This window comes from Camarhynchus parvulus, chromosome Z (genome assembly GCF_901933205.1).
Source record: "Camarhynchus parvulus chromosome Z, STF_HiC, whole genome shotgun sequence".
Taxonomy (NCBI): domain Eukaryota; kingdom Metazoa; phylum Chordata; class Aves; order Passeriformes; family Thraupidae; genus Camarhynchus; species Camarhynchus parvulus.
The window spans coordinates 42,190,742-42,206,283 of NC_044601.1; the positions used below are offsets into that span (position 1 = coordinate 42,190,742).

A 15,542-nucleotide genomic window follows, 5' to 3' on the forward strand; every position below is an offset into this window, starting at 1 on the left:
TTTTACTAAAGGGATCACAATGAGGCAGTCCTTAAGCTACACAGCTAGACTGTTTTCTTACAAACATTTTAGGATTCCATCTATAAGAGTCCATTAGAAATTTCACTATTTCATCTCTCCATGAAAGTAATAAAATTCTAAAACAGACAGATCCTAAGATCATTTGCTAGCTTTGGAAAACAATCACAAATAGGCATATTTTAATGTTAATGTATTCAAACAATCATAAGAAATCCAGTCAAGACCATCAGTGCTAAAAGCACACAGCGAAAGACAAATATTAAGCCAAAGGAAATTTATCTAATAGTAACATACTTCCATAGCTAATGTTTTTATTTTACACATTAACAGGTGTTTTTATCTAGTTTTTACACAAATGCAACTCCCTCTTTCCTCTTCTCCTGCTCAGCTTCCACAGGACTTCTGCTGTACAAGAACTATTTAGCAAGTTTCAGCATTGTTTGCTTTTAGAGAAAAAAATAATCCAATCATCTTGTGATTCCTACTTATTTCTTTCACAGAACACTTAAATTATACTCACATTAACAAAATATGAAATGTTAGTTTGGAAGCAGAGAAGTCATGCATTCAGAAAATATGCATAGAAATCAAATATGTGCACAGAGATTTCCATTTTCATGATTATTAAGCATGAAGTCAGAGGTTTGGCTCAGATATATGAATACTGAAAAGCAAAATTTGCATTATCTTATTTAGTTCAAGGTCAATGCGCTTTAAGCAATAAAAATATTTTTATGAATACAGGTTCAAAATATCCCCTTCCAGCTAACTCTAGTATGTTTATTACTGTTATAATTGGAGTGCTGGTTAGAGAAGCGAATTCTGTGGGGATTGATACACAAAAAAAGTTTTAAAAGAAGATAAAAATAAACTTTCTGCCCCAAAGAATTTGCATTTTCTACGGAAGACAAGGACAAAGACTGAAGATCTTAATATATCATGCTCAAAGCAACACATGGCTAACCAGTATAACAGCTGGAAATAATGACTAGGTCTCTGTGGTTTTACCACTGACTTGTCCCACTGAAGACTCTTCATAATTCCTTTAGTAAAAATAGCATCTTCTAAGTCAAGCAAGTTAGATTTATTCAGTGGGAGCAACCTAGATCAAATTCATCAATCACATTGTTGAATGCTCAAATATGAACAAGGAAAAACCTAAGGCAAGACTTTTCCACTTACATATTTATTTATTTCTCAAAGTCCTAAGCATATTAATATAGTTTAGTATCGTTTACTGCAATAAACATACAGTTTTAGACAGGGATGTCTTAGTTATACCAGTCAGTCTCCTGCACAAAGACTGCATGTCAGTACTGATAGCAGAGTGCTATCAACACATACATTTCTGTTAAATCCTCTTTCACATACTGGTAATCTCCCATAGGTCTGATTCTGAATGGCACTGCCTACTACTTCTATGTAACTATTACTCCCCAACTCATTTGAAAGTTGTTTTTCTTGCACTTGCCAGTATCTATTTTCAGCACAGTGTTCTGAAATTCTCTACTTGCCAGTGTGACTGCAAATTAATTTAACTCTTTTGCTCTGTATCAATGCAGTTTGAGTTTTCTAAACACATCATTCTCCGGTAAAGACAAGTAATCTATCAGTGTCCCTTGTTTGTCATTTGTACTATTGTTTTCAGCCTTTGTCTTCCTTTTTAAGTATAGAATCCTCTGTAACAGTAAGACTAAAATAGATTTTCTGCACCTAAAGCTCATTTCAGACTTTCAAAAGCCTAATGGCAATTTTTTTGCCAATTTGCTCAAGGGATGCCACAGTACATTATCTGCTTTGGCAATGGTTTGATATTGTTTGTCTAGTACCTTAATTACTTGTTTCAGACATAGTATTAGAACTTCAATGGTGGTTGCAGTGTTTTTAACATTTTATTTCCCATACTTCTTCCTTCCTTCAATATATGCAAGCCTTATAGTCATTTCATCCCCATTTACACACACATGTTCTACACAGGTAACAGATCTTCTCTCTGTACACATTCACACTTAAACTAAAGTGTTGGGTATGCCTACTCTGATTGTGCTCTCTGTTTAGAGCCTAATCTACTGTTTCTGCAAATACTTATAGCTCTTCTGGTAGTCCTTATTCTTCTTGCATTCATACCTGAGACTGTATATCCTGGACTTTAAAAAAAATTAGGTTCCCTGTAAGTTAATTTTCTATTACTATCAAAACTGATTTTTTTTCCTGTTATTTTAAAGCTAGTATCAAAAACTTAGAAAATGTCCCTTAAACTTCCGCAGCATTAATTTTTCACTTTATAAGATTTGTTTTAAAAAATACTTAGTTGGTTAACTTTTATTTATAAATTTTTGAGATATTATCAAAATATAGTGAAAAACAGAATATAAAATTCTCAAAACAACCTAGTAATGTGTTGAAAGTACCTGACAGACTGAAAACAGAAAGAGATGCTTTAACTGCTGTTCAACCAAACAAGAAGATACCACTACAATGAAGGTCACTACTCAAGATTAAAGGACTGCAATGCGTCATCCCCATACAGACAAGCTCCAGAACATAGCTGAACATAGGAAAAATTCAGCAGAGGCCTTCCACTGTTGCCTATTTATCACATTTCTACTTCTTTTGGCAGAGAAAATTTTGAGAATATAACCTATGTACTCTATCAGCTGAATAAAAAAAAACAACCTACAAGGTTTTCAAAGAGTGAGGAGTTCAGTTTTGCTTTGTTTCACAGGAAGCAGGAGGCAGGAGTGGGCAGGGGGGAAACCAAGGATTTCAAGTTTTGTTCCTCCTTACTCAGATTCTAAATGTCTTGACCATGCAACATTAGCTTCAAAACCCAGTGATGGAGATAGCTGCTCCCACAGAGTACTTAAAATAATTAAGCTGGTAATTCTAGATTTGCACTGGTTTCTGCTCATTTGAAAAGTGGCAAAACAGACACAGCATAAACAATTATATGATGTATCACTAAATTATGTCAGACTGAACCTCTGATAATCCCTCTCTGATAGGGGAGGAGTTCCTGCTCTAAGGTCCTAGATGTGCCATTGTTCAAAGAGCAATACAGCTGCAGTTAGCATGCCTGAAGTTCCCACTAACAAGAACAAGAAAACTATTTCCACTCAAACACTGCCTTACCATCTTTATGTTTGCCATAATGAAGTGGGATTATTTGCTCCAGGAAAGCTCTACACAACCCTAAAACATGAAGTTCAACACCTGGTATATAAGGACTACTTTCATTTATACTATCAACTCCCTGCTTTGTTCTGATTTGACCAAATATATTTTGAATCTACTTAGAGATCCTTTTTTGCTATTGTAAACCTGTAAACAACTTACAGTTAGAGAAAAAACACTACACAACACCTTCATTAGTCTGCATGAAATATCAGACACTGAAAGGCTCTTCCTTAAAATAGTAACAAATCATTAACTATTCCTTGAAAATAATTTGGAAAAAAAAATAAAAAGGTCAAGTTTGTAATCAGCAAAATACAAGTAATGGGAGATCAGGTATTAGGAGCATTTTTCTTCTATGTTATACATGTTTACCTTTGCAACTCCAGCCCTATGAGCGCCTTGTGATTCCATGTGTGCTAAGTATTTGTTGAATTCCCTGAATTCATCCATCGAAGGCCTAAAAGTCATGATTTTGCAGCTTGGGTTTGGAGGACTATCTGAGGTAACAGCAGCCATTCTGGTTCAATTTCAATCTACCTGTTAAAAAAAAAACATACACTGTAGAGAATAATCTGTAAAGCCAATTTTGACATTCAACATACATGGTTTCAAACAGAAGAAAAATTGTCTACAATTATCTGCCCAGGCTAATATAAAAGGCACAAAAGAAATGCTTACATTTTATCCTTACTCCTTTGAGAATATGCAGTCTTTACCGAGCATAAACACTATTGTAAATGACAAGCACACAGTCCAGGCCACACCTCTGCTTTTACAGCATGTTTCCAAGTTAACCTAGGATCTTCCTGTGTAGATCCATCTGCACATTCTCTGTCTAGAGAGTTACATTACACAGGCATAACCTAGAATAACAAAGCTACATGTTTAATAAAATATCACTATTTCCATTCAGTAAATGGAGAAAAACAATGTACTGGGTCTAGCAGCGGCCAAATGCCAGAGCACCCATTAGAATAATTTACTCATTTTTGCTGCAAAATAAGGATTAGGAGGAGAGCAAAGCAGGTTCAAAACTTTAAAGGTTTTAAAGAAAACTTTATTAACAGAATTAAAAGAAAAAATAGTAAGAAATTAGAAAAAACCTTCAGAACACTTCTCCTCCCCCCAACTCTTCTTTCTTTTCCTGCTTACAACATAAAGAGACAAATCTGGTATTTTCAGTCAGTTTACCACTTTTAAAATAATAAAATAATCTTTCTTCAGTTCACTTAGGGAGAGAAGTCTCTCCTGACATGCCATGAAGACTTCTCCACAAGAAACAGTTCTCTCATGCTTTTAATTTTCATGAATTGCAGCCACACAGAAATCCGCAATCATGAAGTTCTTCCCATGGTTTGGTAGTCTTCCCACAACTACCACCATGGGTCACCTAAGCTTACTGGGTGCAATTTTAAGCATAAGCTGTTCTAGTATAGAAACAGAAGTTCTTTTATCTCTGGGAACAGAGGTTTTTTTCTCTCATCCCTGGGGCCAAGTTGCTCATCTCTCATATCTCTGTTCAAGCTTCTCATTAGATCACAGCTACTTTAACATCTGCTTGCTTCAACTCTGGTGCTTCTGCTCATGGCTGTAGTTAGAACGCTACATCCCCCCACAAGCACTTCATGAGCTACAGGGAAAAAAAGTCTGGTTTATCAATTATATCTTCACCATAGCCTTACAAGAGAATTTCAGCCCAAGACTAAGGCATCTCCTCAAACTCCTCCCATCTGGGATTTGACTCCTTTTTCACTGACCTTGGTGTCTCCATGTTTTCTTCACATGTCTTCACCCTTTCCTTTTTCTCTCACTTGAGAGAGGATTGATGTCTGCAAGTTTCATCTGTGCACTAAAACAGTTAATATCTCGCCCTGGCCTGTGGATGGTTATGTGACCTCTGCCAGGCAGCGGCCGTTCTGGCAGCATGGCTGTTTCCTGGCCCTGCCATGTTCAATTCCAGCTGTGGGGCTGCTTTTCTGCACAGGGCTGCAGAGTCACCTCTGTTCTCAGCTGCATGATTTTCCACAGTGCCAGAAGGATGGCTGGGCAGCTCATGGCTGGAATGGAGTCTGGCTCCACCTGAAACTGAGCACAGTGGCCTGGCCCACCAGCCATGGTTGGAACTCAGCGGTAGTAGCAGAATCTCAGCTGAGCCATGTGGGCCGACTTGGCCATAAGCAGGTCCCAGCCAGGCCAGCGCTGCAGCAGAGCAGGTCCCAGCCCGGCCAGGTCATGTGGGCCCCATGGCGGAGCAGGGCCTGCCCCGGCCAGCGTCCACTTACCTGTTCGAAGGCCGGAAGCAAGAGAGTTTTTCCCAGGGCTTGTTCGTCTTTAAGTGTGATTTCACAAAGGCATATTCAGCTCTCTTAAGTGGTTTAACAGGGTGTCAATATTCAAAACTAGCCAGCTGATTGGTTCTGCCAAGTCCAAAGGAAGCTCCTACGGTCCTTACAGGGAATCACTTCCGTAGCTCATGACTTTTTTTCCTTAACTACGAACTAAACTACACTAAACCATGACAGCCAATTTTGCACTTCCCACTCACACTGCAAATACAGGGGAAGAGCACTTGGATTTTCTAGTTCTCACTATCAGCAGTTTAACAACAGAACTATGTTCCTGTTCATTCTCTGAAAACTTCAACAGAGGGAAAAAAGCAAATAAGCTATACACATAAAATCAGTATTTCCTCTGATTTCCATTTCTACATTGAGACTGACTAAAAGAAAAAGTTCCATTTCATACCAGGATACAGTACTCACGAAAGGACTGAACTTTAGGCAAGTGACAGATAAACATTACCTTCAGATCAGAAGGTGCTGCCATTTCCAAGTATGTGCCATCTGCCGTTCACAAAATTTTTCACTAACCTTACAAAAAAACTGCTTGTAACAAATTTCTTCTGACATGCTCTGATCAGATCTGTGATTACCTCAACCCTTCATGCCAAACACCAGGTGCCAAACTGGCAATTAAATACCACACAGCTGATCACACTTCCCCCATCCATAATTGTCGGGACCCAGGACACACCTCTGGCTGTCCAGGACACCAGGACCCCTGCTAGGGGTCTCAGAGACCCTGTCACAGAGCCCAAGACACCTGTGGTTTTGATTATGACCCATGGAGCAAATTACCAACCTTATATGAAGATCAGCAAGCCACAAAAGTTTAGGTAGAATAATAGTGAAATTATCACAGGCTGGAAAAGAAGATTTTGGGTTTTTTGGTATGGGGGTTCAGGAGGCAAGATGGAGGGAACTGGGTGTGTCCAGCCTTTCTCCTTCTTCTTCTTGGCCTTCATCTTCTGCTGTGATGTTAGCACTTGGGGATTGGTTTAGAATATAGGTGCACTGTCTAACATGGGTGATAGGTATTGGAAGGTAAAGGTAAATATGATATACGTAATTTGTGGTATAAGAGACGGCGCAGCCTTGGGAGCGGGCGGAGAGCGTCGTGGCTGCCTTGCTGGTCAGACCTCTGTCTGCCAGGGAGAAAATTTTGTAGATAAGACTTAATAAACAACCTGAAGACCGAACAACAAAGAGTCCAGTCTCATTCTTCAGAGCCTGGGGTCGCTCCCTGGACCACCCAACTCACCTCGGGGGCAGAGAACAAGCAGCCGACCCCGAGACATAATGAGACTGGAAGGAGAATCAGTGAAAAAGTAAAAATTCACGAGTTAAGAACAGCTTAATAATTGAAACTAAGTAAAAATTATTTTTATTTATTATTATCATAGAGTGAGAGAGAGAAATAAAACTCAAAAAAGCCCAGGTGATACACAATACAAACTGTCATCAGCCACCCTTCTGGGTAACTCATCCATGTGATATCCTGGGCATGGCATTCTGCAATACTGAAGAGCCCCTCAGCCAGTCCAGGTCATCTCCCTCCCACGTTTTTGTGCATCTCCTTACTGGAAGAGTGCAAAACACTGAAAAGTCCCTGATTAAGATTAATCACTATCTGGCAACAACCAAAATATCAGTGTGTTATCAGCATTATTGTCATACTGAATCCGAAACACAGCCTGTACCAGCTAAATACACAAGTTAGTATCATACAAGCACAGTGTCAGATGTCACCTGCATCACCTTTCCCTACATAACAGATTAAGCCCATTTCCAAAAGCATAACTTGATTTACCAATTAACTTGCAGTTACTACGTAAACACATGAAATTAAATTATACATATAGAAAGTCAGTGTCAGAAGGAAACCTCTTACCAACCATTTAATCCTCATTTTCTCTGTGGGTGAAGAGCATAAGATATCACAGTGCCTGTATTCATTCCTTTAGGCTTCAAGCTCTCTCTCCTATGGAATTAATTTTTTTAATGTGAAAGGGTAAAAGTTTGAAATATTTCCTATATTCCTTATGCAAAATGGTAAGGAGACAAGAAAAATCGATATCTAAGTGGTTCAGCTATGAGAAAAGTTGCAGGATTATTTTTGCCAATGTCTGATTTCAAGCACCAGGCACAACAATTTATGCAATAATAACAAAGTTATCATTGCATAAATTACCATGATAAAAATTTCTCTCAACCAAAACATCTCACCAAAATACACCAGTTTTAATAGATAAGCTGCTCTAAAAACAGCCACATACCAAATCAACTGAATATACCCTGGCACTTTGACACAATGAAAGAATTCAATTAATTTAGGGTTGTTAATTGAGCTAATAAACTATGATTAACTCACGCTGTCACAATCACACCTCAGCATTCTTGCCTGGCTACCAGACTCTTAAAATCCTGTTTATGAAGATACTCACAAGATTATTCCCTTTTCTCTCTGTAACTAAGTACACACTCAAGCATGTAACATATTGTACTGTGAGGAACCTCAATCTGTATCACAAGCAGAATTAATAAATTTCAACTAATTATGAACACACATGTAGAGTATTAGAAATGCTGAATTTTTGCCCAGCTTCATTGCAGTGTAAAAAATACAAATCCTGCCCTTCACAGATCTTGTTTCTACCAGCTTCCATCTATCTTAGGGTCCAGGCCAATAAGCATACAGACCAGACAGCTGTGTTACTTTCAGTAGAAATAAACTATTCAATCCATGCTCTTGTGTAAACCCTTCTTCCTCAGTTCAAAACACCTTCTCATTAACTTACTGGGTAAATCTGCTCCTTGATAAGCACAATGTTTGCAAGAACTCCTTAAAAAGATTCAACCATATAACATCTTTTGATCAGGTGGCGCAAAGATCATAAAGGCTATGAAGAATTTGCTATGCTAGAAGTCCATTAGATTTTTCTACTAATTTTAGGATTTCTTAGTAACTCATCACCTTCTTTATAACTATGATCTATCAGTTGTAACTTCTTAAATCTGTTTTACAATTTCATTATTGCATTTCTTCATTACAAACATCAATCTGAAACAGTAGGCAAGAGGTAAGTACTGAGTTACAATGTCCAAATTTAACACAAAAAATAACCCTATGCTAAAAAGTAATCAAAAAATGTTGGCCTTCCAATTCAATTCTATTAACTTCTAACACAATATGTAACTCTTTCAAGGACTTTGTGGAACTCCCGAGTCCTACATTCTTTCTCCAAACAATGCCTACTTTTGGTATTTTTGTCACACGCAAAAACTCAGTTATACCCTAGCCAAATGATTAAGACGAGAGCATAATATATACTCCGGTGTCATAGTTAAGAAGCTTCAGAGGCAGACAAAATCACAACTTCTAGGAGACCATTCTAACACAAAATCTGCACTGCAATCCTATTATTGCTGACCTAATTATTGGACCTAGGTGTATATGTAACTACTTATTTTGTGATAAGCTGTACAATCTAAGAAATAAAACTTCCAGAGCTTTCATTGACTACTACACAATGAAAACATGCACATTATTAGTAAATACAAAGTTATAAAAAGAAGGCAAACATGCCCAGGATGTACTTTATGAAATAGAGAGACAAGTAATATGTATACAGGGAAATTTTATTGTTATTCTAAGTCCCTCATATCAGCATTGTAATCATTTTTCTGTCCCCTTGCACGACAGTACTGCACACTGAAAAAGATGCCCATAATTACCTAGAAAAACAAAGAGTAATGTGAAAAAAATGTGAATAAACCTCACTCAAATTATCATGCATTAGTACTTTACATAACATTGAAAGAAGCTTTTTAGCTAATCATGGGAAAGCTTTAGCCAAACAAGCCCAAGCTATGAACCTGATCCAATAAACTCCACAGCCCGTCCATAAACCTTCAGTTTCTTAGTGACCAAGTAGTCTGCCTATTTCCTAAAAGTGTCTGATTAAACAATGAAATAAATGAATGTAAATAAAATACAAGCATGCAGTTTGTCCAAAGTTGCCAGCTGAAGAACTAAGTTGTCTAGCCAGGAACTAGGTTAAAGAACCTGATCCTTCTTTTGAAAAGTTGACAGCCATTGCAAGGCCCTGTTAAAACCCTCAAATCATCAGCTAGGAAAATATTAATGCTACATTAGTCTTAATACTGCAGAAGCGAAAACATGAGGTCAGCAAAGTTCAATCATCCACCTCTCTGCCAGTATGTAGCCCAAGAAATCTGATGAAGTGAAAACACCAGAGTTCAACACTAGAAAAGCTCACATAAAGCAAGATGAAATCTCATTAATGCTACAATTATTTACATAATCTAAAATGCAAATGTATTTCACTAGTTATGATGACAGGAAAAGTGCTTTTTAAACAAATCCTGCAAAATCTAAAGTGCATGGCTTGTACAGACATAACAAACCTGATACTAAAGAACAGAAGTGTACATTACATGCCTGATAACACATTTTAGTCCACATGTTTTTTGGTAATTGCAAAATCTACATAATTGTTTCTTCTATATCCTAAGAAAAGGGAAGGATCTCTATACCCCATACCATAGCCTTTAAAAATTAGTACCAGGCAGCTACAATTTCCAGCCTCCACTGCCAAAACATTGAACTGTTTCTTTGTAATGTCCACATACTAGAAAAACAGCATGTGTTAATTTGCAGTTAGTTAAAAGGCACAAAAACCTATAGCCTTCACTACATTAAACCAACTTTTAGTATTATAATATTCTCTCTCCGCCTTAATATTATGCTCTGCAGGCTATACACTTCTTTTTGCTTCTAGTCTAAAATAAACTAACCAGTACTGTGAAGTCCGCCCACCATCAGGGGGGAATCCAAACTTTCAGGCTCCAGACTACACAAGACTCCACAAAATAGTTCTTCCTAAGATGCTTTCCGGAATGCATCTCTTGACTGTCTGCTTAGGGCAGTCCCCTCTACTGAAAGCACTGCTGAAAAAAATGAAAAAGCACAGACTAATACATCTACTCTGCTATTCACAAAATTATCAGCTAACATGGAAAAGCAATAAATAACTATAGGCCACTGCATCATAAAATAAATGTGTTCATATTTTGAAAGACAAGATTATTTTAATATGTGTTCTAATACTTAAAATTGCAATGTACACAAGCTTTACTCTACTATCAAAATTAAACAAATTACCTAAAAAAACTCTAGCAGAAGAAAAAAAGTATGAAGGAAGATGGGAAAAAATCAAATCTCTTAAGGTCAAGGTCACCACTTCTCACAGATAAATTAACTAAAACACACATTTTTTCCCTTTTCTTCCAAATTTTCACCCACACTAACTATGGGACAACAAACATTTGACAAGAATTAATCCTGGGAACTTTTTTTCAGTAGATAACAACAAGAAAACAAACTTGTCCGGAGAAAGGCACGTACAGGAAGCCCCAGCTTTTTTTTTTTTGAGGCTGTTTTGCAAAATAACCACGTTTGAACTACCAGCTCTGCATAAGCAGAAAAGGAAACAAGTAGTAGAAAATTGTGCCTTAATCTATATTAGTTTCAGCAGCAATTTTACTTAAAAGTAAAAACTCTGTGAGTAGATTCATCATTTTTAAGAAGTTGTTAGCATTCTGTAAGCAGGAACCATCCAACCCCTTGTACTGTTCAGCAAAGCAAATTCAAAAATCCAAAATATGGCATTAGTGCACTTTCAGGCAACTGGAAACATAAAAGCACAGTCTACTGGGCATGCACATAGTTAATTCTCAGCGTAATTTGGGTTTGCATACTTATGTTTGAATTGTTCTTTAAATAACGGTAAATGTGCAAGCAATTATGTCTGCCTACTTTACATTCCTGGCTTCAAAAGAGATCCTATCCATCAGGAATTCCAAATCTGCTACTTAGATTATTTGACTGTATTAACAGTGAAAATAAATATAGGGAACATAATGCTTCGTATTTGTGATATGTGGCCAAATCTCATGGTTAGGTATATATTCCTCAGATTTTCACCATCATCAGAAAGACTCAAGTTTATAAATGTTAGGAGTATTGAAGATTTTAATAGAGTCTACAAACTTAAGAAACCGAGAATCTGGGTAGATAACCATATTCTGAAGATCCTGAAATCACCTCCATTTTACCACAAAGCTCTGAGTAGTTTGCAAGCTTCATTACAAGCTTAATTTCTATGTCCGGTACTACCCTACAACAACGTTTCAAAATTATAAATTGGCTTAACTTGAGCCCATAAACTTTGAACTGAAAAATGACCTGAATTCATTCCTAGATATTCTTCTCCCACACCAGGCTCACAGCATGAAAAACATCTTAAAATAAGTGATCTGGGACAAAGGGCAAGGGGAAAAAATACAGAAAAAGTATTTTTCTCTTTTTTATCTGCTACCCATGACTCAAGACTTTCTACTTTTTATTATTAAAACACAGGTATGAAATCCATAGTCCTAAATAAAAGCAGCATGTAACAGCCTCCAGCAATGACAAAAGCAAGTTATCAAGAACCTAACTAGTCTCCACATCTTCACAATTACTAACAGCAGGTATCTAGATATACATAAGTGTTGGGGTAGCTTATAATACACATTTGCAGATACCATCTCATTCTTCAGCAATGTATATACCAAGGAATCCTTAAACATAGAGAATATTACTGCATTTTGCAGAGTGTGATGGTTTTTTCCCCATGATTTTGAACTTTTGTAAGCCTTTAATATCCAAAACATTTCATGATGAAGCATTCTACAATCAACAATATGCTAAGTGATATATCTTCTTCTGTGTATGTTGAATATTTCACATTTTAGTTTCATCTCATAGCTCATGTGCATACTGAGAACAGCTATCTAACTGCTCTTATCTACCTTCAGACCATACAGGTCTTACAGATCTTTACCATGGTCTTACACAGCCTGTCTTTCTCCTAAGCTGAAAACTTCTAGTCTCATCACAGAAAATCCATTCCCTTTTTCTGATCATCTGGATCTCTACCAGTCCAGTAAATTACTTTTAGTCAAGGGAAAAGAATATCCAAGCTGAAAGCACTATTTATGATGCAATTAAACCATCAACTCACACAATGGTGTAACATTTTCAAACTTGGGTGTAGTCCTCAAAGAGTCCAGACAGTGGTTTTGCCTAACTCTTAGTTTTCAAAAAGCTATTTTACAAGAACCTAAAATTTCAGAAAAGTACTCATTGCTAATGCAGCCTATAATATTGCTGGGGATAGAAATCACAGGCAGGAGATGTGAACTCCTTCCTAATTAAGCACTTTTTTAAGCACAGTTTTAGTAGGCCAGTCATTTCTGCCTACAACGCATTTAATTAACTCCTCTAACAAGTCTCCTCCCAAAAGATACCCTTACAGCTCTTATAGGTTGTGTGCAGAACCAGGAGATGAACTCAGGTGGCCTTGTGTGTCCCTTCCAACTCAGGACATTCTATGACTGCACAAGTCCTTAAAATCAAAAAATATATCTTTTTTTCAGGGATATGCTACAGTAACAGTGATAATTTTCCCAAGGAACCACTATATAGCAAATCCTTTATTAGAAACTGAATAAGGACAGCATGAAAGGGGAAGTAAAAGAACAAACCAAGAACACCGAACACATAAATGAGGCTCTATAACCTGAGAAACAGAAAGATGTACTTGTCTCTCTAAACCTGCTTAGTTATGGAACACCTGAAGCTGCATTTCTGTGCTACTAAAAAAAGTTCACCTTCAGCGTGAGCACTTCCATTCTCATAAAGGATTTTGTAATTCAAAGACTAGTTCCAATTCCCCTACCCTCACATTTTGGCCTGATTTAACACAGACCAAACACCTAGTGGCCAAGCCATATCCAGCAATGTCATGCCTTTCTGTTGTTATGACTGAAAGCATGCACACTAAAGTAAACCACGCATACAGTCAGCTTGCATGACCAAAAGCTCCTCACTCCTGACTGATCCCAGGCCCCTGAAATGACGCACCATTTAACAGGAGTGGCAGACCACGCAATGAACTCACAGAATGCTATCTGGCAACTACATGGCTCTTACCCACAATATCATAGCAGACAAAAGAAGCAAGTTCAACTGTAAAGTGCCTAGAGGGGAAGCCACATGAGGAGCAGCTAAGGGCCTCTGTTCAATCTGGAGATGAGGAGACTGAGAGGAGACCTCATTGCAGTTACAACTACCTCGTGAGGGCAAGAGGAGGGGCAGGCACTGATCCCTTCTCTGTGGTGACAGTGACAGGACCTGAGGAAACAGCCTGAATTTGTGTCAGGGGAGGTTTAGGTTGGATATCAGGAAAAGCTTCTTCACCCAGAGGGTGGCTGGGCACTGGAATGGGCTCTCCAGGAAAGTGGTCACAGCTCTAAGCCTGACAGAGTCCAAGAAGCATTTGGACAAGGCTCTCAGGCACATGGCATGATTTTTGGAGTGGTTGTGTGCGGAATCAGGAGATTAACTCAGGGGTCCTTGTGTGTCCCTTCCAACATTCTGTGACTCTGCACAGAGCTGCATCACAGTCAATCTAAAGATTTCCACAACACTGTGAGTTTAGAAGTTTCACCAACTCACATAAGTATAAGCTGTACTACAACTTTGAAGGCAACAAATCAGTTAAGAAAATGTTTTTTCTCTATTATTGTTTTTTCAAGTTTTAAATCTTTTACTTAGCTTTGAAATATTTATCATAATTTATTCAAATCACATACTCCAAATACTTCCATCAAGTCAAACCCAGACATGAAGAGTTTGATTTCTAAAACTTGGAGTTTCTCCCACATTTCTGTTTCTATGTCTTTATTTGTAGCCTAGATTACAGACTTCTACACTTTTCCCCAATTTATTTTTAAATGGAAATAACTGTTTTTCAAAACAGTTTATGACTATAGACAATTTATCCAGCTACAAAGCCACAGGCTCATTTACCATTTTGGCAACTTATATACTTTTTTCATCAAAGAAATAAACTGTGAAAGTGAAACAAAACCTGACTGAGCATAGTCATATCTGTCATACAACATCTACCCTGAATATAAGTATTTATCTAGGTCTTCTTAGAGACAAGCTACCTGCTAATAACTAGTCTTTTAATTTTATTAGACAAAATCCAGCAGGATATCAAAGATGTAACGAGGTAAATCCCAACAATCCAATCAAGTCACTCTACGTTTTACTGGCAGGAATGTCACAAAGGACCTGGAGCATATTTTGTTTGTAAAAGTTCTCTAAAATATCTGCATCAGTCAATTAATCATCCCACCTTGTCTGAGAATCAGAAACTGACTAGCCACTGGATTTTTTTTCAGTATTCAGTTTTCACTAAGAGATGTGTTTTGAACCTTAACTCCGGCAATTTTAATACCTTAAATTTAAAATTCTGACATGTTTTCTAATCTTTATTTATACAGATTATAATGATTATATAGATGGTCCTCAGTTTTCAGGGTATACTGTCCTAAATATAGTGTCCCAAATATCCTGTCCCACAGATGTTGGGTACAAACAAAATTACAGATAAAAGTGAGTACTTGCATAACTCAGTTGTACAACTACTCACACAGACAAAGCCAACAACCCAACTGCTATGTGTAATTCCACAACTGTAAACAGGTGAAATTAAGTTGGAGGAAAGGGTAAGACTACAACAGAATTAATCACAACATACAATGCCACTTATGAAACCTGAAGTAAACTGTAAGTCTTCCTATAACAAAACTACAATAATAATTCATTTAAAACAGATATTGGGTCTTTGGACCAGCAAATTCTTATTAACATCTTTATTATATTATTTGATTACACAACAATTACTACCTTCCAAGTATAAAATATTGCTTATCTCCAAAATATCCTACATCTTCTGTGATTCTAAACAAAAATCAAGAGAAAAACTCACTACATCACTTGCTGATTTTGAGATATGAATTATCGAACTATCAAGTGACTACGGAGATTTTTACTAGAGAAGTACTAAAATCTTAACATTTCAGAAC

The 15,542-nt window shown here is 37.2% G+C and overlaps 1 protein-coding gene across 7 annotated transcripts in view; it reads right to left on the reverse strand.

Annotated features, from left to right (window-relative positions):
* The window catches only part of KDM4C (lysine demethylase 4C), a 251,390-nt gene that overhangs the window by 233,679 nt on the left and 2,169 nt on the right, over window positions 1-15,542 (reverse strand). For 6 of the 7 annotated variants that reach the window (XR_004061512.1, XR_004061514.1, XR_004061513.1 and 3 more), the window contains exon 2: window positions 3,571-3,735. Coding sequence is in view for 4 of the 7 variants with exons in the window: in XM_030969349.1 (XP_030825209.1) it covers window positions 3,571-3,714 (144 nt within the window). In the remaining 3 variants the exon portion in view is untranslated. The remainder of the gene's footprint in view (window positions 1-3,570; window positions 3,736-15,542) is intronic. The other variant, XM_030969347.1, reaches the window with a different exon arrangement.